Source organism: Sphaerodactylus townsendi, linkage group LG07, assembly GCF_021028975.2.
Source record: "Sphaerodactylus townsendi isolate TG3544 linkage group LG07, MPM_Stown_v2.3, whole genome shotgun sequence".
Classification (NCBI taxonomy): Eukaryota; Metazoa; Chordata; class Lepidosauria; order Squamata; family Sphaerodactylidae; genus Sphaerodactylus; species Sphaerodactylus townsendi.
Genome location: NC_059431.1, coordinates 103,991,686 through 104,016,779, shown reverse-complemented (window position 1 = coordinate 104,016,779; position 25,094 = coordinate 103,991,686). Strand labels below are relative to the sequence as shown.

The 25,094-nt window shown below is 46.7% G+C and overlaps 1 protein-coding gene across 1 annotated transcript in view; it reads right to left on the bottom strand.

Moving 5' to 3' along the window:
• Positions 1-24,767, bottom strand: part of TRABD2A (TraB domain containing 2A) — a 99,356-nt gene extending 74,589 nt beyond the window's left edge. The window contains exons 1-2 of the mRNA XM_048504474.1: positions 24,212-24,767; positions 7,548-8,108 (exon numbers count right to left, since the gene is read on the bottom strand). Of these exons, the coding sequence (XP_048360431.1) occupies positions 7,548-8,108; positions 24,212-24,532 (882 nt within the window). The 5' untranslated portion in view covers positions 24,533-24,767. The remainder of the gene's footprint in view (positions 1-7,547; positions 8,109-24,211) is intronic.
• Positions 24,768-25,094: the final 327 nt, after the last annotated feature.

Sequence of the window (25,094 nt, the reverse complement as noted above, 5' to 3'; positions counted from 1 at the left end):
AAGTTGATCTATGGCTACCCATCTTGATCCTCCTTGATCTGAGATTGCAAATGCCTTAGCAGACCAGATGCTCGGGAGCAGCAGCAGCAGCAGGCCATTGCTTTCACATCCTACATGTGAGCTCTCAAAGGCATCTGGTGGGCCACTGAGTAGCAGAGTGCTGGATTAGATGGACTCTGGTCTGATCTGGGAGGCTTGTTCTTATGAAACTCTACCACTTAGCCATGGCTCTTCTCCAAAGGTAAGTGTCAAAAGGCCTGGCCAAGATTCAGAATAGCTGCTGTACTGCCATTGGGTTAGTTGGAATCTAGATAAGTGCCAACCTCGTTAAGAAACTTCAAGGCTGCTAAGTAGAATTGAGATAAAGACTCTCAGGGTAATAACAATCGGAATCAATCGGACTGCGCTCTGCCAGTTTTTTCCTGCTTCTCGCAAATGTCAAGAAGAAGAAGGAGGAGGAGGAGGAGGTGGTGGTGGAGGAGGAGTTTGGATGTATATCCTCCCTTTCTCTCCTGTAGGAGACTCAAAGGGGCTTACAACCGCCTTGCCCTTCCCCCCTCACAACAAACACCCTGTGAGGTAGGTGGGGCTGAGAGAGCTCCCAGAAGCTGTGACTAGCCCAAGGTCACCCAGCTGGCGTGTGTGGGAGTGCCCAGGCTAATCTGAATCCCCCAGATAAGCCTCCACAGCTCAGGCAGCAGAGCAGGGAATCAAACCCGGTTCCTCCAGATTAGAGACACGAGCTCTTAACCTCCTACGCCACTGCTGCTCCTAAGATAGAAGCAGTTGTTTCAGCCTGCTCGGTACATACCGGTATTATCTCTTGTTCACCCTGTCGTTGTGTTACCTTCCCCTTTTGCTCACTATGGTGCTATTGGACAGAGACAACTATTGGGTTCTGTTGGAGAAACAGAACTCTTCCAGGACTCGTTTCCTCCCCTCCCACCACCTAAGGTAACAGCATAGATGTCAGTCACTGATCCAGCCTGGCTGCCCATGTCAGCTGGCATGGTTGCCTGCTCCCTACCACTATAAGAGATGCTCCAGATCACTGACCCTTACAATTGCCAACCCAGTCTTTGGAAATCCCTGGAGACAGGAGACCACTGCCTACGACAGTGAAGTTTCAGAAAGGGAGGAAGCTCAGCTGGAATGTAATTCCATAGTAGGTGTCAAACTCACAGCCCTCCAAATGTTATGGACTTCAATCTCCAGCATCCTGCTGGCAGGGGATGATGGGAACTGTAGTCCACAACATCTGGAGGGCCGCGAGTTTGAGCCCTGTAGAGCATGCCCTTCAACACTGCCCTTTCTTCCCGGGGGCACTGCTCTTTGCATTCTAGAGATCAGCTGTAGTCTGGGAGAATTCAGGCACTACCTGAGGTTGGTCACCTGAAGCTCAATGGAGAAGCTCCTCCCTTTCCAGGGCAGTGTCTTTTCAGTGCTGCCAGCCTCTCCCCAAGCAATTAGCTCCTGCCATCTGTCATGTACTGGTCACCCACTCACCGTCACTGAAAGTCAGGAGAAGTACACTTTCTCCTGTTCCCCTGCCGGAGGGAACACTGCTGTCATTCCTTCTCCTCATCTAGGCAGTTGCGGCCGCCCCTGGCCTCCTGTTCTCTGCGTGGAAGGTCTGGCCTACATCAACAATGGCTTACCAAGCAGTGGGCTGGTACAGCAGCCAGGGGAGAAACACCAGTCCTGGAAACTGGATGAGGAGGATGCAACTGCTGAATAGACAGATAATAAGATGCAAAGAGGGGTGGGAAGCAGGGGTAAGAGGAAAGGAGTCATAGTAAGTAAGGGGAGACCAACCAGAAGTCGTTTTGCCAAGATTTCTCAAGTCCAATAGCAAAAGAACTGGCCCTCTGTATGAACTGACCAGGCCCCTAAGAACACAGTCTGCAATTTTTGCTTTGATCGTGCGTTCCTGCATGGCAGGGGGTTGGACTTGATGACCCTCGTAGGTCTCTTCCAACTCTTTGATTCCATGATTCTTCGGCAGCACATGAAACTCAAGGAGGGCATGCAAGGGCTCCTGAGATGACATCTCACCATGGACAGACTCCCCTGAAAGCCATGGCCTAGCACAGTGGTGGCGAACCTATGGCACGAGTGCCAGAGGTGCCACTCAGAGCCCCCTCTGTGGGCACGCATGCACAAAGCTCATCATGTGGGGGGGAAATTGCACCCCCACACACACATTTAGGCTGGCCTGGGCTGCTGGACTTGATGTGCGTGCACCTCAGCGAGCAGGGAGGACTCGGCTGGCGGGCCTGGTGCCTGTGTTCCAGGTGGCTGCAGCCCGGGGGGGGGGGGGCGGCAGAGGCAGCAGAGATGCTAGAGAGGTGCAGAGCGGCGCATGTGGGACTTGCTGGAGGCTACAGCAGGCTGGCCACTGCTCAAGGGGGTTATTCAGGTTAAATTGCCGCATTGGCACTTTGCGATAAATAAGTGGTGTTTGGGTTGCAATGTGGGCGCTCAGTCTCAAAAAGGTTTGCCATCACTAGCCTAGAATGACAGTTCAAGCCCCATCAGATTCTACATCAAGCATTCAGTTTCGTTTTAAACCAGAGCTGCAGTGCTGATAGTTTAATCAGTTTCCAGAGGACCAAAGTACTGGTACTAGTAGCCAGCAACCAACATCTTGTCTCCTAAAGATCATATCAATGTGGCCAAAAACACATATCGATATTCAACAGAAAACTCCAACTAAAATGAATTTTGACATGCAGATCTGCTTAGATCTGGACTAAGAGCAGGGCGGCAAACAAAAGCCTGTAGCCATACGAGCCAAACTTTGCAGCTGAAAATAAAACGTTGCAACCCACATCAATGACCAAAAATGGGCATATTTGGGGATATTCTGCATAATTTATTTTGAATTTGCTCGTCAGGGGAACAGGGAAAGGAGGTAGCAGGACACTGAAGCCATCCTACCAAAAAAGTGGAAATCTTTCATTTTCTTTGGAGATCTCACTAGGTATCCTCCCACACTTTCAAACACATCTTTACAGATAAGGATTAGGAGGAGGAGGAGGAGGAGTAGTTTGGATTTATATCCCCCCTTTCTATCCTGTAAGGAGACTCAAAGGGGCTTACAATCTCCTTGCCCTTCCCCCCTCACAACAAACACCCTGTGAGGTGAGTGGGGCTGAGAGCGCTCCGAGAAGCTGTGACTAGCCCAAGGCCACCCAGCTGGCATGTGTGGGAGTACACAGGCTAATCTGAATTCCCCAGATAAGCCTCCACAGCTCAGGCGGCAGAGCGGGGAATCAAACCCGGTTCCTCCAGATCAGATTAGAAACTTGATTTTTAAAAGAAGAAGCCAAGATTCTCAAAATAACTGAATTCTGCGCCCAAGGTTCAAATTCTGAGATTTATTTAATTTTTTTTTTGCACTCTTTGAAAAAGGCAGAATCCACATAGCAGTGATTAGTGGTTAAACTAATCGCAAGTAGGTGGGGCATTAAAAGACCAGACTCTCTCCTATTTGCATAGGAAGGGAGCCCCATTACCCCCTGTCTCTGGACTGCTTGCAAGGTTATAGAATGCCACATGGGTCATACAATCAGTCTGGGATTTATTAGCTGCGCTGCCGCCAGCAAAGCTACCAGAATCAAACCACCTCCTGGATTTTTGGCCAGCAGTTTGAAAAGCACTGGAAAATCATTACAGTCAGTGGATATAAAGCACCTGCATTTAGTGTGGCCATAAAGCAACCTTTATGTCTCTTTCCTAGATGACTAGAAACAGGAGCACATTCCTAGATGTCTAGAAACAGGAGCACCAATACAAAAATCTCTCTTTTCTCTCTTGAAAGAATAAAAGGACTCTCATCATCAACCTTCCTAGGATTTCAACAGATGTAATAGGCATTTGGAAGAGGAGGTGGGGTTATATTTCTACTATGGGATTGCTGAGGGAGAGAAGAGTATGGGCATGAAGCAGGCAAAGTAAGGCACTTCAAATCTCGTTGTTTTCTATAGAAGAGATGGAAGAAGAGTTTGAATTTACACTCGGCCTTTCTCTCCTGTAAGGAGACTCAAGATGGCTTCCAAATTCCATTCCCTTCCTCTTCCCACAACAAACACCTCGTGAGGCAGGCGGAGATGAGAGAGTTAGGAGAGAACTGGGACTAGCCCGAGGCCACTCAAGAGGTTTCATGTGCAGGAGAAAGAAAACAAATCCAGTTCACATATAAGAGTCCACCAATCATGAGAAGGAGTGGGGAATCAAACCCGGCTCTGCAGCTTAGAGTCCACCGCTCTGAACTACTACATCATGCTTAATCACGACACCATGCTGGCTCACCACACTTCTCTCATACACACTGAAATCAATGAAAATGTGTTCAAAATTTTGGCTGGATTGTGTCCTAAATTAATAAAGTTGGTGGAAAGTGCTGCCAAGTTGCAGTCAACTTCTGATGACTCCATAGGGCAGTGGTGGCGAACCTTTGGCACTCCAGATGGTATGGACTACAATTCCCATCAGCCCCTGCCAGCATGGCCAATTGACCATGCTGGCAGGGGCTGATGGGAATTGTAGTCCATACCATCTGGAGTGCCAAAGGTTCGCCACCACGGTCATAGGGTTTTCAAGGGAAGAGACCAATGGAAAGATGCAGACAGAGATGAATGAACCACAGAGCTTCTTCCTCAGCAACAAGGCTCATAAAAGACAATTCAGGTACAGCTGTAACCCTCCAGCCACAAAAATACAATATTTTCTTGCAGATCGAGTCACACAGAATGGTTGAATGCTGGTCAATCTCCTCAGACTAGAGCGGCCAACTCTGGGCTAGGAAATTTCTGGCGATTTGGGAGTAGAACTGGGGGAAGGCGGAACCCAGAGGTATAGCTATAAGGGGGGGTTGCGTCGTGCACCGGGCACATACAGGTGGGGGCACCCCCAACCCCCGTTCCCCCCACTTACCTTACTTTAAAAGCAGCCTTTAAAAGCAGCCTGGTGGGAACTACACTTCCCAGGAGACCTTGCGTGCCCCACTCCCTGCAGGAGTTGGGGCTCACAAGGTCTCATGGGAAGTGCAGTTTGCCCCGGCCGCCATCCCCACCCCCCAGGAGAACCTCAGCAGGATATAATACCATAGAATCCATCTGCCGCAGCAGCCATTTTTTCCCAGGGGAACTAATCTCTACAGTCTTCAGACAACTTGGAACTGTGGGAGATCTGCTGGATGCTGGCAAATCATAATTCAAACAGTAAACTGGCAAAGCACCCAATTGGGATTTGGACGAGATTTTAATGAATTGTTTTGTGGCCAACGGTTCTACCTTCTGGGTAAGGCCTGTAGCTATTACTAAGAGGACACAAATCCCACCTTAAACTCATGATCCGGGTTGTCCGCTCCCAGGTGGGGGCTGGAGACATCTCAGAATTACAGCTGATTTCTAGACTACAAAAATCATATAGTTATTCATTTATAGCTTTTATTCTGCTTCTTCTGGGAGAAAATTACTGTTTTGAAAGGTGGACAGCAGGGTATTATATCCTATCAAGTTTCCACCCAGCTCCAAAAACCCAATTCTCTAAGGCCCTACCCTCAAATATCCAGGCATTTCCAAAGGGGGCAGCTCTACTCATTATGCCTATGCAATTATTTTAAATATTTTTTTCCTAAAGAATTGTAACTATGTGGACATTGGCGGGCATGCCTATAAAAAAGTTAGAATATTTATTTTTTTATTATATTCAATTCAGTACCGTGCCCTTTTCTAGCTAAGGCCAGGCTCAGAGCGGCTTATAAACATAATTTTAAAACATAAAATCAATTAAATATCATAATATACATCAATAGCTTTTAAAACACTATAAATACCAATCATGGCATGATCTGGGTACCCATAAAGACTCTTACATAGTCTATGATACATTATCAGCCCCGTCCCATTCATATCTCTAACCATTAGCTCTCAGGAGGGGGTGGGGGAGAAGGTCGGGAGTCCAGCAGGTGAAATGGACTCAAGGCTGTCCCAACTGAAGGTACGGTGGAACATCTCCATTTTCCAGGCCCTGTGGAACTGAGCAAGATCACCAAAAGTCTCATGCAAACAAACACATCAAAACATTTTCCAAGTAAAGCAATGCTCTGTCAATAGGTAAAGCAATGTGTGTTTAAATATGAGCAATTTTGTTAATAAATAATTTGCTAAAATGTGTATCATTATAATGTACTCCTGAAGAGTGCAAGGGTTTCATTTTAATATCAATATATGCTGTCAAATGTCCTTTCCAATTTCAGATTTAAATTGCAGCCACTTACAAAGGAGGAAAAAAATATTGATTAAGTCCTACTACACAATCTCAGAAAGCAGGTGAGGACCCACTTCAGATTGGAAAAGCATTTAACCATTTATTTGAAAGACCCAATGTCACCCAGCAGGAATGTAGGAGTGGGAAAACAAATCTGATTCATCAGATAAGAGTCAGCCACTGAAGTGGAGGAAGAGGGGAATCAAACCCATTTCTCCAGATTAGAGCCAACATGCTCTTAATCACTACACCATTGCTTGATGCGAGTCCAGTAGCACCTCAGGGAGAGCAACAAGACTTTAACAGTAAAAACATGTACAAAGTGTGGCTATTGTTGTAACTTTTACTGGTCTTTGACTGTAATAAAGTCTAACTGACAGACACAGTAGAAGCCTCTGAGCATCAAATCTCCCTTCATCACATATATCAGAATGAAAATCTCCAAGTTCTTATATCCCAGTCATGACAGTCCTCTGCTCTAATCAAGCTGAGCAGACCGTGCAAGTTACCTCTACATCCTGAGTTCCTCTGCAATACCTGCCCATCTTCTGACGGGAATACCGTGTTTCTCTGAAAATAAGCCCTATCATGATTTTTCAGGATTTTTGGTGGATGCTTAAAATATAAGCCCTCCTCCAAAAATAAGGCCGACCGGTAGTTACCGATAAGGATGGTGTGATCCAGCAGGGGGCTCCCTGCCAATGAGGATGCAGCTTGCATCACACATGACGGGGAAGCAACGGGGCTGCCGACAGCCCGCCTTGATGAATTGTGAAGTTATCGTATTTCCCCTAAAATAACCCTACCCCGAAAATAAACCCTAATGCATCTTTTGGTGCAAAAATTAATATAAGACCCTGTCTTATTTTCAGGGAAACATGGGCATGATTCAGAGATGTCCATTCTGACGTATCAGACCAAAGGGAGCTTTGATCCTTGAAAGCTTATACCCAAAAAAATCTTATAAGTCTCCAAAATCTAACCATTCTACTGCAGACCAGCAAGGCTACCCTTTGAAACTATAGGCATTTCTTGCTATTGATAAGCATGGAGCAAATGTACAGAATCAGTCTCCTTGTGGTTAGAAGGAAGGTTGGTCTATATCTGCTTCTTTCATGATACTAAAAGACTTGCCATAAGTTGTCCCCCCAAACTATAGAAAATACTGGAGCAAACACTGTTCTCCTCTTTGTTTTCTGCCTCCCTCTAAAGCAGGAACATGTGGATTGCCCTGAGAATTACAAATGCACAAATAGTTTCAGCTTGCTTACCTGAGAGAAATTTAGACCATTCAACGGATGGCACTGTTCCTCTACTTTTTCTACTGCCCCAGTCTGTTTTCGAAGACGTTCGGCTTCCTGGGCAAGATAGAGATCCAAGACAGGAACACCACGGGATTTTATGTCCACCTCTGTCAGAGAGTTCACCATCAGCATTACCCACACAGGTCTTTTCCGCTCCCAGTTGCCTGCAATAGCGTTGAAGAGATAGTCAGCATACAGTCCTTTGCCCCGCTGGTCTGGAGTCATCCAAGATGGCATCATGAGTTTGACATATTCCAAGTGGCGCTTGAGCCGACGATAGATGTCCCTGGGGAGGACGTCCTGAAGGTTCTCGCCCTGGGGCAGGAGCTGGCAACTGGTTAGGGCTGAGATCGTGTATGGGTCTGTGAGGTCCAGCTCAAAGTAGACAATATGGCTTTGCTGGAAAGCTTTCTTGGAATTCTCGGGGATAAAATCCCACACCCGAGTATACGGGACGTGAATCGTGCCAAAAAAGTAAGATGGTGGATCTCTCTTTATAGTCCACAGGAAGGAGTTCAGCTCACTTTGCTGAAGAGAAGGAAGGAAACACAGCAATGAAAATAAACAAGGACATATTTATGGCAAGATGATATTGGCGGGGGGGGGTCAACAATAATCACTGGGACAGAGTGGATGAATTCCTTGATCTGCTTTCTGTAAGAAAACCTAGGACGGAGCCAAACAAAGTTTTCAGTAGAACTTAATGTTCCTGCCCCCACCTCCTACTAATTTCCATGATATACTATTCACTGGACCCCAAAGGAACAAGAGGGGAATCTACAGTGAGAAAGCAGAATTGTAGGAAATTGACAGTTCCGTCTGGATCCAACATCCTAGTTTCACTGAAGTCAATGTAACTCTCAGTGACTTTACAGTCAAGTGGAACTTGAGTGGCGCAAAAACTGTCCAAGCCATTTTCTGGAAAATTAGCCACTGCTCTGTCAGTGATTGAACAGCCATACAAATTTTAGAGGCTGCAGAAATAGGAACATTTAATAGATAAGGTAAACAAAAAGAATAGCCTACCAGTTTCCTAGATTCAGAAAAAATGACACTTCATTTACAATTTGCTGCGATATTTAATCTACATTTATCTGGTGGAAGGGGAAAGGGTCTACAATTTTGTGCTATTTTAAAAATATACTTATCTAGATTGGTAAATTGATCAATAGAGTTAAAATATGTTTTTCTTTTTGAAAGAGAACGAATACATCGTCTAACATTAGGCAAAAAATGGTATTTCAGTAACTAATTGGCATAGGCAGCAGTACAACAATAATAAAAACAGATTAAAAAGCATATACAATACAGGATATACATGTTAGGACGAAGGAAATCCAAGTATGTGAATCTCACTCCTTTACATTTACCCGATCTCCCCAATTTATTTAGATTACACTACTTGTTGGACAACCCTGATCCTTCTCTCTGTATGATAGTGGCAGACTTTCTCCTGGAAATTACTAAATGCCAGTAGATTTCCTTCGTCCTAACATGTATATCCTGTATTGTATCTGCTTTTTAATCTGTTTTTATTATTGTTGCACTGCTGTCTATGCCAATAAAGGCTTGCTTGCAGTAACTAATTTAACCATTCTAGTGGGGCAGCAGCGCATCTAAGTTTTACTGCCTCAAAGTAAAACAGAAGTTCAGCGGTAGCTCAAAGACTAATATTTATTCCACCATAAGATTTCATGAGTCAGAACTCAATTAATCAGAAAAAAATAAATATTGTGAGCTCTTAAGGCGCGACAGAAACTTCTGATTTTATTTTGCTATTTTTAAATGTCCATCTGCAGCACCTCCCATTAAGAAAGAAGAATGGACATATCTTTTATTTTACCGTTTGAAACATCTTTCATTGTACTGTTTTAACCAGCATTAAAATGATTAAAATTTCATACAGAGAGTAGCCTAACTTAAAGATAAAGGCAAAGCAATTAAAGAAAGAAAAATCCCTCTTTTTTCTGTGGCGACGAGATGAATGAGGATAACTGGAAATCCAGAGAAGCACGAAGTGTCATCTACCCGCTTAAAGGCAAACAAAAGGTCTTGAAAGCGGCCACAGGCATGGAGAAGGTTGGAAGGTCAACACTCCTTTGTTTTAAACAAGCCTGATCTTTATGTGACAAAGAGCACACATAAGGATCCAAGTCTATCTAAAAGGCATCTCTGAAAGAAAAGGTATTGCCCCCTGGCCCACTCAGAATTTCATTATCCCCCTCCCGGTTTTCAACTCTAATGTACTGAAGGCCCCATGAGGGGATAAAAAGAGGCCTGCGTTTTGTATGAATATTGCACACAGGACATGGGAAGAGGCCGTTGAAACTCTGAGCGTGGCAAATTTTAAACCAAATTGGGGGGGGGGGTGTCACTTTATACTATGCCCCTCACTACGGCTTCTTCTAAACCCTGTGTCTTAAAAAAAGGGGCAGGGGTGGTTTCCACAGGAGCTATAGGAATCCCAAGCAGAGAACTTGCTGTGTACCATATCAGCATATTCTCCAGTACTTTGAGGCAGCTTAAATTGAAACCCACAAGAATTCTAACGCTACCCTGCTCCAGTTTAGGGCATCAAAAGAGAAAAATAAATAGCTTTAAGGTTATAATGTGAGAGTTGGGAGATAAGCCAATTAACTCTGTAACTGTGTTGCAAAACAAAAAGCAAGTTGGCTCAAAGAGAGCATTGGGGGATAATGAAAAGGTTGCCAAGCCTAGCTAACCTTCTATCAAAAATGAAAGGTGGCCAGTATGGGCCAACATCACTCACTAGTAAAGAAGTGACTGCCAGGAGCTTGTGCAATTCATAAAACAGATTAGGTTTAACAACAGTACGAGCAGAATAAAAAGTATTTCAATTACACGTACTTTCAATTCTCAGCCTGTACAAAGTAAAATGCTGTGCTTCATTAGTTTTCACCTCCGTCAGATCCTCTTCAAACGTCATAAGTCGCAGAGAAATCCACGCACAGAGAGAAAGGGGGGTAGGTTTGCCAGATCCCTGCCAGGACTGAAAGATCCCCCACCTTGGGGTCGCTCCCCCCACACCAGCCACTCCCCAGGGGGACTTGCCAGCAACAAAATGAGGCCTTGGCCTTTGTTGCTGGAAGTGACATCATCACTTCACCAGTGTCTTGGAGAGGCGCTGGTATTGAAGCCAATAATAGACTTCTAACAGAGGTTTTGCCCAAATACCAGAGTGTCTCCATATTGTCAACAACATCACTTCCAGCAAGCACCAAAAATGACATCGGCACATCACTGGCGACAGAGACCTTGGCTTCAATTTGTTACCAAAAAAGTTCCCACTCACTACCTGGCAACCCGGCGAAGGAGGTATGATTGGGCTGGCCCTACCTGGACACCTGACGGCTGACTCATAAGCGAGGCACGTGCCAGAGTTCCCAGCCCCTGACATTCATTTCCCACCACGTGGCAGGAATTAGTTATATATATATAACTAATTAGTTATATATATATATATATCAGTTATATATATATATATATATAACTGATAGTGTAATGTTACTTCCTGGGAAAATAAAAAAGTGCTATCAGACTCCTTTAGGACTCACTGAAACTATGGATTTAAGTTGCTGCCAGTTGCCCCAATCTCCACCCCCTCCCCGGTCTCTGACTGGTTGCTGAACCATACTTGGCAATCCTAGCATCTACACATGTATAAAAGTGCGCACACGCAGGCTTCCTCCCACCCCCATAACTGGAAGTGCCACGTCCACTTGGTACACATACAGCCCCATGAGCTGGCAGTCTTGCATAGGCAAGGCCAGGATGCTTGCGCACACTTCTCCACGTTGATTTCTACATGCCTTACACCCGTGGTGGCGAACCTTTGGCACTCCAGATGTTATGGACTACAATTCCCATCAGTCCCTGGCCATGCTGGCAGGGGCTGATAGGAATGGTAGTCCATAACATCTGGAGTGCCAAAGGTTCGCCACCACTGCCTTACACTGTTTGAAAAGGGCTTCTGTGGAAAACATTCACATAGACAAGAGAAAGGTAAGAAACAGCAATATGACCATGCTAGCAAGAAATTTAACTTTATTCCATTCATGCCTTTTAGTCATAGGCCTAGTTCTCACTGAGCTGGTAAACTTGGGTCTGGGCTACACCACCTCAGACTCCCAAGTAAAACAAATCAGTTCTTCACACAAAAAACTAGCAGTTCAGGAAAAGATCCCTAGCCTAAACTCTAGCCTTTACATTCACGGCATCAGAGTTCTGGAACGCTCTCCTCAGGAAGATTTGCCTGTCCCGTTCTGTTGTCATCTTCCACTTCTGTTTGTTTGTTTGGTATTCCCTCAATGATCGCTTCTTCCTGACGTTGTAATTGCTGGTCTATGTGTTACATGTATTTTAATTTTGTTTTTTAATTACTTTAATGATGCACGTTGGGTATTGATTCTAATGGATTTAAAATGTAGTTTTATATTTTTACGTGCCTTGATAGCCCTTGGAAAGGCAGAGAAGCAGTACACACATCTTGTAAATTTTTAACCAACTTTTTATCTGTAAAGGGTTTGCAGATGGGAGGAGGAGGAGATGAAGAGTTGGATTTATATCCCCCCCTTTCTCTCCTGCAAGGAGATTCAAAGGGGCTTACAATCTCCTTTCCCTCCCTCCCCTCCACAACAAACACCTTGTGATGTAGGTGGGGCTGAGAGCTCCAAAGAACTGTGACTAACCCAAGGTCACCCAGCAAGCATGTGTTGGGAGTGCACAAGCTAATCGAGTTCACCAGATAACCGTCCACAGTTCAAGTGGCAGAGTGGGGACTCAAACCCGGTTCTCCAGATTAGAGTGCACCTGCTCTTAACCACTACACCACGCTGGCTCTCTGAATTATGTGAGCTCTATAACTGCAGTCCAAACTCAAACAGAGGTATTTCACCATCATGGTGACAACCGGGCCATAAACAGAACAACATGCAGCAAAGGAAACAACTATCCCCCGATCAATCAATCACAACGTTTTCATTTTTTAACCTGCTTTTGTAATACTTTTAAGGGTATTAATACAACATTTTTGAATGTATACATAAAAGCTTAGGTGCATTGCTAAAGCACAGTGCAGAAAGTTCTTAAGATTATCTACATTGCAACCCTAAACAGAATCACATCCTTCTAAGTCTGCTGACTTCAACAGAAAGGTGTATATTCAGGATTGAATCGGGGTGTCTTCTAACTGCTGGAAGATGAATTTGGACACAGCCCACCCAAAGCTTATCCCATTAAATTACTTCATTGGAAATATACAGGATATACCGCGTCCAGCTCATTTTAATTGGTGTTCCAACAGAAGCTTTGGGGAGACTTATGGTCTTTGGCAGCGGAAAAGTGTTGTTAATTCCTTCAGGGCAAAGTCAGCTTGGCTGGCTCTCTAAGAAGTGTTATTTTAAGGCATTAAAAATAGATACCAGCTTCAGATTCAAGCTATTTTAAAAACAGCTCAAGAGTTTAGCGCCTCTGCCAGGGCTTTTTCCTCCAGACGGGAGAAAGTCGTATTTATAGGGCCAAAGCAGGAAGTAACAGTCCATTTGGAAAAGATACACTTCCTCCTTCGTGTTAGCAAGGACGCTGGACGTTGACAAAAAAATGCTTCAGAAACTCTGACCTTCACACACCTTGTCATCTGCCATTATTTTCACCATCAAAAACCATTTGAGAAAGCTTAATCGAGAACATTAGGGCAACGAAACCGGATAGAGAAATAATACAGGCCAAGGACTCATGTAGCAAAGAGGCTTGGGTCCCACTCATTCATTTATTACACTGCAAAGCATGGAGTTGACTGGTGATGCCCTGAAATAACTTCTTACCCTGCTCTGGATAGTAGTTATGACAGACATGTGCTAAGGAGCCACAGCCTGGGAGGAAGGGCTCCATTTCTTTCACTGGACGACACAGCTGTAAGCATATGCTTTCAGTGCAATGTAGTGGTTAGAGTGTCAGACAACATCTAGAACAGGTGTCTGAAACCCTCGGCTTCGGAGCCGCATGCGGCTCTTTCAGCCTTATACTGCGGCTCTACATGGCCTGGAGGTCGAACGGTAGTGTGGGTGTGTGCCTCCAGTCCTTCAGAGCAGCGGTGGAAGGAAAGGTGAGTGGAGGGGCCGAACCAGAGGCGGCTCCGTGTGTGAGGGCGCCGCTTTTCACATCCCCTCCACTCACCTCTCCTTCCAGTGCTGCTCTGGAGGGCTGGAGGGACACGCCCACGCTGCCCTCCGACCCCTGCAGTCAGAGGGTAGTGTGGGCATGTCCCTCCAGAGCAGCCGCCATCCCCCCTCTGCCATCCCCGCAGCAACGATTCCCCCGTCGAGCAGAGGGGCTTTCCCTGCCCGGCGCCACTGCCTCCCGCAGAGCAAGAGGCGGCAGCACCAGGCAGGCTTCAGCCGCCATCCCCCCGGTTTCCCTGCCCGGCGCCTCCGCCTCCCAGCACTGGAAGGAAAGGTGAGTGGAGGGGCCGAACCGGAGGTAGTAGATCTTCGGGCCCGTGAAAAACCGGTCCAAGTGGCTCTCTGGGTGGTAAAGGTTGCTGACCCCCGATCTAGAAGACCAAGGTCCAAATCCGCACCCTGCCAAAGAGCTCGGTGGGTGATCTGGGGTCAGACAATCTCAGTCTAGCCTACCTCACAGGTTTGTTGTGAGGATAAAATGGAGGAGGGGAGGCTGATGTGTCCCCCTGCTGAGCTGCTTGCAAGAGCTATGGGATTAAAGTGGACTAAGACCCTAAAAGCAGAAGCCAAAGAAGGAAGTCTCATTACTGGAGTTGTTTGAAATCCCAGTGGCTGAAACATATTTAAAGCAGACTTGAAGACTGCTCAATATATATATAAATATATATATATTGGGTTGCCAATATCCCTGTGTACTTATCCCTGTGTACTATAGGGCTCTTAGATGTATATGTACCTATTCTTAAATGGCAAAGAAGCAGCTCCATAACAACCAAGGCATTTTTAAAGAGGCCAGGATCTCCTGTTAAACACACACACCCCAGAAGCAAAGATAAGACGACCGCCACCCACCAGCCACATTTAGAGCAGGGGAACCCACCTGTTTAATCACATGGATCTCTGTCAACTGATGGCATTCACAATAGCATATATTCTGCCCTTTACATTAAACCAGTCTGTGTCATGGTTCAAAATCTATGATTCGAAACTGGGCCTGTAAACCCTGAAACAGGTCACTTTGGGGTCCAGAAAGAAAAAGACAGTTGCAGGCCGATACTATGCATACCATGCTCAGAAATGCAACCAAAGTAGTGACCATACATGGGCCTTAAAAACTAAAACTGCGAGAATCAACTGGCTAAACAGCATCGTCTTACTACTGGCTGAGTGGCCCCAAATCAAACATTCCATCAGTCCATGACCCAGCACAAGTTAAGACCTTTTCATTTATTCATACGGAAAAGTTAAAGCAGGCACTGAATCCTTTCCCTTCTAAAAAGCGATATCCCTTTGAAGGTTTAGTTTCTATAATAAAGTGTGACTCTGCCCTGTGGCGCAGAAAAGGACGTTACGCTACTGAAGTCAAAGCTCTGCCCCCAACCTGAATTTGGTCCCAAAAGAAGTCGGTTTCAGGTAGCCAACTCAAGGTTGACTCAGCCTTCCATCTTTGCACATCGGTAAAATGAGTACCCAACTTTGGAATGGCTTAGCACAGTGGGTACGGAGGGCGCCTTTACTTGCCACGTTCAGGAACACATCTAAGGTCGTCATATTCAAGAGGGCATCTGGCAGAAGGAAATGTATGCGTGTTCATGTACGCACTGTCAAATCGCAACTGACTTCTGCCAACCCCGTACGGTTTTCAAGACAAGAGAAGTTCAGGGGTCATCTGCCATTGCCTGCCTCTAAGTGGGCTGAGAGAGTTCCAAGAAAACTATGAGTGGCCCAAAGTTACCCACTAAATATGTGCAAAGGTATTGCTTCTGTTGCTTTCAACACAAAATGCCATCTTCTTGCACGTGTACTCAAACATTTAGCAGATAACGCTTGCCTTTCCTTCCACTATTTCGATGCTAGGGAAAACTTTCCCTGCTAAATTTCCACATGCTAGCTTGCTACTAAAAGTAACAGAAAAAATTAGTAAAACAATTGCCAATCTTAAAAATTATATTATGAACCTAGTCAGTTCATCACGGTCAGTTCATCACTAGCAGTAGATCTCTGGAGTTTTAGGCAATGGTCCTTCTTACCACCTCCAGCCTGATTCATTTTGATGGAGATGTCAGGGATCAAACCTGGTACCTTCTGTCTGCCAGGCAGATGTTCTTCCTCTGAGCCACAGCTCCTTCCCCCTCAGGTCTGCCTGGTGTTTCCAAGAGAGATAGAGCCTCAGTCAGTCCCCTGTCCTGATAAGTACAGAACTTCAGTACCTGTACAGTTCTTCTGCTGGTCACTACTCATAACTTCTAACTGTAGAGCTAAGCAAACAGACAAGAAAAAAGGTGAAAATCAAGGAGGAGGAGAATCAAGGAGGAGAAGTTGAGGAGAAGAAAGGAAAAGAACTGAGAAGAAGAAAAGTTGAGGAGGAGGAGAGCAGAATACTACACAGCTCTTGAGTGATGTCCTTAAGTGATGTTTCATAGCCAAGCTTTAAAAGTGTTCATGCAAGATCATTTGAGCTTTCTTCAGCATACAGTCTATTAGCTTGGCCACTCTTCAACCAGCATCCATAGTTATATTTTAACTATAGCTTCAGACAGACATGGACACATGAAGGTGCCGTGTAATGAATCGGATAATCAATCCTGATGATGCTGACGATTCATCTCTCCATGATAGGGGAAACTATCACCTATGCAGATTTCAAAACATCAAGCTGCTGTTAAAAGTATTTTTCTGGTCAGTTGACAAAAGCCAGAAGTTGATAGTCTAAGGGTGTCAAACTCATGGCCCTCCAGATGTTCATGAACTACAATTCCCATCAGTCCTTCCCAACATGAGCATTGGCTATACTGGCAAGGGCTGATGGGAATTGTAGTTCATTAACATCTGGAGGGCCACAAGTCCAGGATCTGAGAGACCCAGGTTTGATTCCCCAATCTAGTGAGCCACGGAAGTTCACTAGATGACCATTGGGCAGTTACACAATCTCAGTCTAACTTATCTCACAGGACTGTTGTAAGAAAGATCACAGGAGGAACCCTACCAATAGCTCCTTGGAAGTAGGGGGGATAAAAATGAATGAAAACATAAGGCCTACCATAAATATGTAAGGCTTACTGGCATGTAAAATACAGTCTCCAAACTTCTTAAGGAAACACATTACCCACTTTTATCTAGGAAGCTTTTCAGATCCAAATGATTAGTCAGTCCAGACTAATAGCGCAGAAATCTGCTGCATTATACTATAGAGATGACAAGAAAATTATTCAGTTCAAGTTATCTAAACACGTTTTAAGTTCAAAGACATTTTTTGGGGAGAAAATGGTTTCAAGAATTAAATGTACATTCAAAATACACTGGAAATCTTGGGACTGCAGAGATCTAATCGCCCGCAGAAATGAAGCTGCAAATCTACTGTTGCTTTCATGCTATGCAGCGCAGTGACCTGAGCTAACAATGTGGCCAATTATCACCTTGTCTCTAATTTGCCCTTTACGGGGCATGGTGATTGGGAGAGTAGCAGCGGCCCAAAGCCAGACTCCCTAGGATAAGTCATGGGCTCTGGAATCTTTTCAGTCTGGCTTCAGGCCAGGCTGTGAGACAGAGAAGGCGCTGGTGGCTTTAGCTGATGGTCTCTGTTTGAATGCAGATAAAGGCCATGCCTATTGTTGCTCCAACTGGATTTATCTGCAGCCTTTGATACAGCAGACCACGCTATCTCTTTGAAACGTTTGGAGGCAAAAAGGCACCAGGAGACTCACTTGGGGTTGGCTTAAATTGTTCTGTGCGGACCAGACGCAAAGGGTTGCCGTTGGAGACCAGTTATCATCAGCGTGGTATTTGTCTCATGGGGTTCCACAGAGTGTAGTCTAATCCTCCACCCCATTCAACCTTTATGTAAAGCCTTCAGGAGAAATCATTTGTGATTTTAGAACTGGATGCCAACAGTGGCTGCGTGACCCCCAGCTCCTTCTCTATTTGCATCTCCTGGGGATGGGGTAGAGGTCTCGAGCCACTGCTGACCGGTGTGGTTGAATGACTGAAGTGAACAAATTGCAACAGAACCTTGCCGAGATGGAAGCAATGCTGGTTGGGAAGCTTGATGTCTTGAAGAACACTCCCCGCTTCTGATGGGGTTCAGCTGACCCTCGCCGACTCTAGTGTGGCAGAACAGGCCTGCTCTGACTTGAAGGCCCTAGTGGTGGCGAACCTTTGGCACTCCAGATATTATGGACTACAATTCCCATCAGCCCTTGCCAGCACGACCAATTGGCCGGGCTGGCAGGAGCTGATGGGAATTGTAGTCCATAACATCTGGAGTGCCAAAGGTTCGCCACCACGGTGGGTTTCCAACCCCTCCCAGAAGGGCTTCTCTCTCTGCTGCCACCACCTGACCATTGTAAGAATTGCCCGATGGGGAAAGTCAGGACACCCCAGCCTCCTTTCTCTCTCCAAGTTATTCCGGACCCAGGTTACTGCAGCAGAAGCAAATTACTGCAGTATAGCTCAGCCTGAAAATGGCCCTCTACCTTGACTCAGTGGATTTGGCCACCTAGAGAAGAAGAAGAAGAGTTTGGATTTATATCCCCCCTTTCTCTCCTGTAGGAGACTCAAAGGGGCTTACAATCTCCTTGCCCTTCCCCCCTCACAACAAACACCCTGTGAGATAGGTGGGGCTGAGAGAGCTCCGAGAAGCTGTACCTAGCCCAAGGTCACCCAGCTGGCGTGTGTGGGAGTGTACAGGCTCATCTGAATTCCCCAGATAAGCCTCCACAGCTCAGGCGGCAGAGCGGGGAATCAAACCCGGTTCCTCCAGATTAGATACACGAGCTCTTAACCTCCTACGACACTATCATAGCATCAAGGCAAGATGCTGTAGTGCATTTTATATAGATCTCCCCTCCAAATCTACTTGGAAGCTCCAGTTAGTGAAAGATGCCAGTTCAGTTATTATTAGGAACTAGCAATGCATTCATATTACACTTATTCTGCAGTTACTCCATTGGCTGTCCATTAATTACTGCGTTTAATTCAACATATAGGTTATCATAAAGAAAGTCTTTCATGGTCTCAGTCCTTCATATCTGCAGGAGTGCCCCTGTTCCTATCTCCAGCCACAACTACTTGGCTCATTTCCGGAGGGCCTTCTACAGGTGGCACCCTGCAAGATCAACAGCTGCCTGAACACTGCCTTCTCTACTGGCCCACACCCTATTCCAGGGAGTACCTTATAACCCTCAGATGTTATGGATCACAATTATCAGCCTTCGCCAGCATGGCCAATTGGCCATGCTGGTAGGGGCTGATGGGAATTGTAGTCCATAACATCTGGAGTGCCAAAGGTTCGCCACCATGGCCCTATGGAATGGCCTACTTGAGGATTTCCACAAACAATGTAAAACAGAACTGTTCAGAACAGCATCTGTATAAAGGAGGCAGAGCTACATTTTAATAGCATCATCTAGGAAGAAGATTCAATAAAGGGGTACAACTGCGGACTACCTTACTACATTTATTATCCGTTGCTCTCACTGCATTATATCTCTGCGTACGTAGTACCATTTCTTGCACTGTTTAACGTGTCATGTTCAATATTTACATTTTGTTCCTGATTTCTGCAATCAGAACCTTATTCCATTGTTTATTAGATGTCACTCTGTCCTACTGGTTGTACTGATTTACATTATGTAATCTGACTTGAGTGTCAGTGAGAACTGTGGGCTCTAAATAACAAATGAATAATCGTACCAGGCCTGGTTGACGCATGCAGGAGAGCAAGAGGGTAGAAAGGAGTGCATCATTCATAACAAGGGGGAGCTGCATTTTGGAATGCAGCTCAATTAGCAAAATCAGGAAGAAGGTTTTGTCTCTGGTCGTGGTCTGCAGTGCTACAGTTCCTACTGATATGGAGGCTTTATCACAGGAAAATTCAAAGCTGCAATCCACAACCAGCAGCCCAGTCTGTTCTTCTGCAGACAGAGCCATGGCTAAGGTTGGAATCAAAAGGACCAGCATGCAACAGTGAGCAGATACAGAGGTGCCTAGAAGAAGGAACTCAGCTAGGCCAAAAGGGAACAATGCATCAAAAAGTCCTTGCAGAACCAAGTGACAGTATGCAACAGCAATCATGACTAGCCCCACCCACAACAGCTTGCCCTTTTTGGTTAGCCGCCCCCAAAAAAAAAACTGGAACCCAAGGGGTTGTTACTCAAGTACACCGATACTTACTTCATGGCTCACAGAGAGCACATCCACCTTTTTTGTTATCGAATCACAGCTTATGGTGACCCCATAAGATTTTAAAGAGAAAAGACAGTCAGAGGTTGCTTGCTATTGCCTGCCTCTGAATCATGGCCCTGGCTTTCCTTGGTGGTCTCCCACCCAAACACCAGCCAAGCAGTGGTGGGATTCAAATAATTTAACAACGGGTTCCGGTGGTGGGATTCAAATAATTTAACAACTGGTTGTTTACAAGTACCATTTTAACAACCGGTTCTGCCGAAGTGGTGCGAACCTGCTGAATCCCATCACTGCAACCAGGGCTGACTATGCTTCTATTCTACGATCTGACAAGATCAGGCTAACCTGGGCTATCCAGGTCAGGGCACATTCACAATTACCATAGGCTAAAAGAGCCACATTACTGAAGCTGAGAGCACTTCCGTGAGGCTCTCAGCTTACGCATTCTTTCACAGGTAACTATTTCAAGTTGGGTACCACCAAGCCTCACTGGACAAGGGCTCTGCCCACTTTCCCAAAACATAGGGCTAGTGCAGGGGTAGGGAACCTGCGGCTCTCCAGATGTTCAGGAACTACAATTCCCAATTGGCCATGCTGGTAGGGGCTGATGGGAAACAGTGGGAACAAGCCTCGGAAGAGCCATAGGAAGCATGCCAAAGAGCCACTGAGTGAGAATCCCTGCAGTAGTATTTCTGTCTCTATGGCCCATTCCACACACGCAAAATAATGCGTTTTCAAACCACTTTCACAACTGTTTGCAAGTGGATTTTGCCATTCCACACAGCTTCAAAGAGCACTGAAAGCAGTTTGAAAGTGGATTATTCTGCATGTGCGGAATGAGCCTATGTTTGTTCCCACACTCTGCATTCAAACCTGCCCCAAACTTCAGTGTTACCCTTTCACTGGCTGTGTAACCAAGTCAGAAGGTGTGGACTCCGGCAACTCTGGTCCCAGTTTTTTCTAATCCTCATTGCTTCTGGGCGCACAATCAATTTAACTCTGGTCCTGTGCCCATGCATCTAGGACATCCTATTTATTTAGATAGTTATAGCCTGTTTTCTTCCTACAACAAATACCCAATCACCCCTCTGGAAGGCCGGTTAGACCAAGAGCGTGTGACTTTCACGGTCAAGTGGGAATTCCACTGTCAAGTGGAAATTCAAACCTGGGTCGCTCAGATCTTAGCCCAGTGGTGGCGAACCTTTGGCACTCCAGATGTTATGGACTACAATTCCCATCAGCCCCTGCCAGCATAGCCAATTGGCCATGCTGGAAGGGGCTGATGGGAATTGTAGTCCATGACATCTGGAGTGCCAAAGGTTCGCCACCATGGTCTTAGCCTAATGCCACACTGGTCAGTTTTGCTCTCTTATACTGACACAGTATCCATAACAAAAAAAACCCCAGAAGCATTCTAAGGTTGCGCTTCCCTGAAATCCTGAATTATTTACATGTGCCCAACCTCCCTTGCATGTGACCAAGCTACCTGCCTCAAAGCCCACTCTCCCCTCGCCAGAAAATTACCTAAAGCAACAACCCAGCAGAGTTCTAAATCCAGCATTTGACATAGATTTGCTTTTAAAAGGTATGTGTTCCCTTTCCATTAGCAACTGGTTAGTAACTGCCAAAACCAAGGGCATGAATCAGTACATATACAGGTCTGTATGGAGGCACGAATTGATTCGTACATACAGCTGGAACTGAATGGAACATCTGTATGGAACATCGGATGGTTTGGCTAGTGCCAGAACTTTCCAGTGCCTTTACATGCTGAAAACTGAAGGCGGGCAGTCAAGTCAATGGGTAAAGAAAATCTATTGGCAATCCCAATGGAATGATCTTAACTGTGATGAACCAACTCCCATTGGTTATGAAGGCATTGCTGTTGCTATTCCACTCAAATCAACACTCCATTTCTACATACGAAGCCTCAATTAAAAGGATAGGCATCCACTCCTTCCAGGTTGCTGGCAACCTGATACCACACCTGTTAACTGCTAGTAACTTTTCCTAGATTGGGCCCAACATTTTTACAATGTTTAATGGCAAGTTTTATTTTAAATGAGTGTTTCCAGACCACTTTACTGGGAACCACAAATCCATCACAACATACTGCTCTAGGGTTCCTCTTTTAACTGACAGTCCCTGGTCCAGAATGGACTGTATGATAAGTAAAAGAGACTTTCTTGCATTAAAAAAAACGCATTTAGGATTAGAATGCTATTACCATAATTCTTTACACGATTCCTTCCCTCTGATACTTACAACAGTTGCAATCTTGCACACCACTAGGTTATTGAGGCTGCAACCAAAATACCACTTTTCTGGGGGTACGCCCCAGTTAAGAAAATGGGGGTTACCTGTAAGCAGACTTGCTCAGGATCGCTCTGCAAAGGCCTTGGTTCTTTCAAAATAGAGTTAAACAGCCTGGCAGGGTGCGGGTTTACAGCCACTCTCTACAGCCTATTATCTCCAAGGAACTAATGAGAATTGTGTGATACTGGCACGCACCACCATCCTGTTCACGTTTATTTGGAAGTGAATATTTCAGCGGGCCGCTCTTCCAAATAAGCGCAGGTTTGCAGCGTTAGAGAAAACACGCTCCGAGCTTGACATTTCTGATTCAAAGCTGCGGTGGGAACGTGCCAGCACATTCCAGCCCTATTTGCAGGAATGGTTAGATTAGGAGGACTGGAATAACACTTGCCGTTGCTACGAACTACATTTTAAAAGCCAGACCAACCCCCAGTCTGACCCAATGTGGCTTTACTTAATACTTAACTTTACTCACAGCCTGAAGCTGCAATCTCACACAGTTCTACAGATGCACGCAGCGTTTGAGCTCGTCCTGTTCTTTCAAAGACAACTTTCCACAATGTGTGGAATCTTGTCCTATTCCGGGGCTTCTGATGTTAGCGATTCTGAGGCATCGGGTCAAAGGGGTCATCTCCAACCAGCCCGACCTTTCCGATAAACTCCACGGTGGGACTAGAAGAAGTAATCTGTCAACTGTTGGGTCTTTTCTTCCCCCTAAACTTTTTGCCCAGAGATCTTGATAGTCTAAAGGGAGCCAAACAGACTGGCAGAGAAGAAGGCTTAGTTAAACCTAGACTATTTAGCAAGCTGCAAAGCCAAGCGTCTCTCTTAGCAGCGGCTGGAGATGATAAAACAAACAGCATAAATGAAGGGCCGGGGAGGGGTATTTGGAATGCAAGCCCCCCCCCCCCCCCGCACTAAAGGCCAGGAGAGATTGGCAAAGGGGTGAGAAGTGTTAAAGGTAAACACAGCTCCCCCCAAACAGAAGACCCAAACAAACAGCAGGCTGGCACCTCCACTGAACCTTATCTCCTCTCCCGGCTGGATCTCATTAAAGGCACTCTAAATCCCATCAAGGGCCAATTTACACCCCAGCCTCCCTCTCTGGTGTAAAAAAAGAAAAGAAAAGAAAGGGTAACTTAACCTTTCCAACAGAGACTCTTTGAAGGTGTTCTTCTTTCTCCATCGTGACTCAGGCTTGAGTCCCCCCCTCCCCGCCCCATCCAGAATTCAAGAGGGTTTGGGATCCAAAAAAATTAATAACAGGTTCCAATGGTGGTGGGATTCAAACAGTGGCGCTGCTGCACACACGCACCTCCAGTCCCTACTGGGCAAGGAGGTTGCTTTAGTAACCCCTTCTCGGCACTCAGAAAAAATTAACTGGTTGGATCCCACCTCTGGGTTTGTTCCTAAAAACCACAGTGACTGCCTACTGTTCCTAAGGTGGTCTTTGAGACTGCGTTCGTCTTCCGCAGCCGACAGCTAAGTCTTGGAGGACGGTGCGAGAGTACTTGCGGAGCAAACTTTAGGATCCGAGAACCTCTCTCCGTTAGAAGAGCCCATGCAAGGGCGGGACTCCTGAGGGGGATCCTCGTGCAAACCAAGAGAGGATGCGCCGCAAAAGCTGGCAGCCAGCGAGCGCGCTTTTGCGAGGCACCCCTTCCAAGTTCCTGGCGACTGACAAGCCTCTCCAGAGTCTTACAAGCCGGGGGGGGTCACAAAACCTTTCCAGCAAGCACGGGGGGAGGGATGCAGCCAGGGTCGCCTACGCGCCCCCCAGGAATCCCCAGAGGCGCCCCTTCCCCAATGTTCCTTCTTCAGGCCTCCTGATAAGCTAGATCGCCTCTTTGAAACTTTCCTCCACTGCCCCAGGGTGACTCTTCCCCTCCCCCCCACCCGGCAACCTGCCCTCCCCCGGGGGCCGGCACTTACTTTCCTCTGGAGCTCGCAGCTGGTTGCAGCGGGGTCCCGGCTCTGCTTCGCCCCGGCTAGCAGGAGCAGGAGGTAGTGGAGCAGCAAGCAAGCCCCGCCGTTGTGCACCACCATCCTACTGCACTCCACGCCCGGAGGAGCCCAGATGGGGAGGGAGGGGGAGCCCCCGTGGGGAAGGAAGCGGGGCTCGCTCCGGCACTCGGCGGCGCCTGCTAGGAAGTTGGCCAAAAGTTTCCTCCTTTTTTTAAAATTACCCCCCTCCCTCCAAGTAACCCCCCCCCTTCTCTTCGCTCCTGCCCCGGCGGCCCAATCCGGAGTCATCCCCTGGCCAAGCCTTCCAGCCGCTGCCCCCTCCCCTTAAAGGGGCGTCCGGGCGGGGGGGTCGCCATGCCACGGATCGATGGGTGTCGGGGGGGAGGGGTGCGAGGGCGGGGGCTCTCCCCTTCTTCCTCTCCTTCTCCCTCGCCCGCCTCTTGCAAAGTTGCAAGTCCTGCGAGCAGGCCCGGGATGGAGGAGCACGCACGGAGGCTCCCTCTCGGCGGGATTGGCCGCAGGAGGTGCCTAACCCTAAACTCTCGCCCGCCGCCCCACCTCCTCCGCTCCTCCTCCGCCCCCCTCGCCTCCGCTGCCCGGAGCCACGGGGGCCGGCCGGCTCCCTCCCTGCTGCGCTCGCGGGAAACTTTCCCCCCAGGGGTGACACCCCCCCCCCCTCACACCCCACAGCCGAGCAAACCTTTGCACTGCAGTGAGCCTCGTTGCAAAAATAAATCCTGACCACGACGCAAATGCTGCAAAGTGGGATTTCCGCACCGATGCCGACCTAGCAAGGCACCGTGACTTCCTCGCTGGGTTCGTAGAAAACAGACAACCGTCGCATAATCCT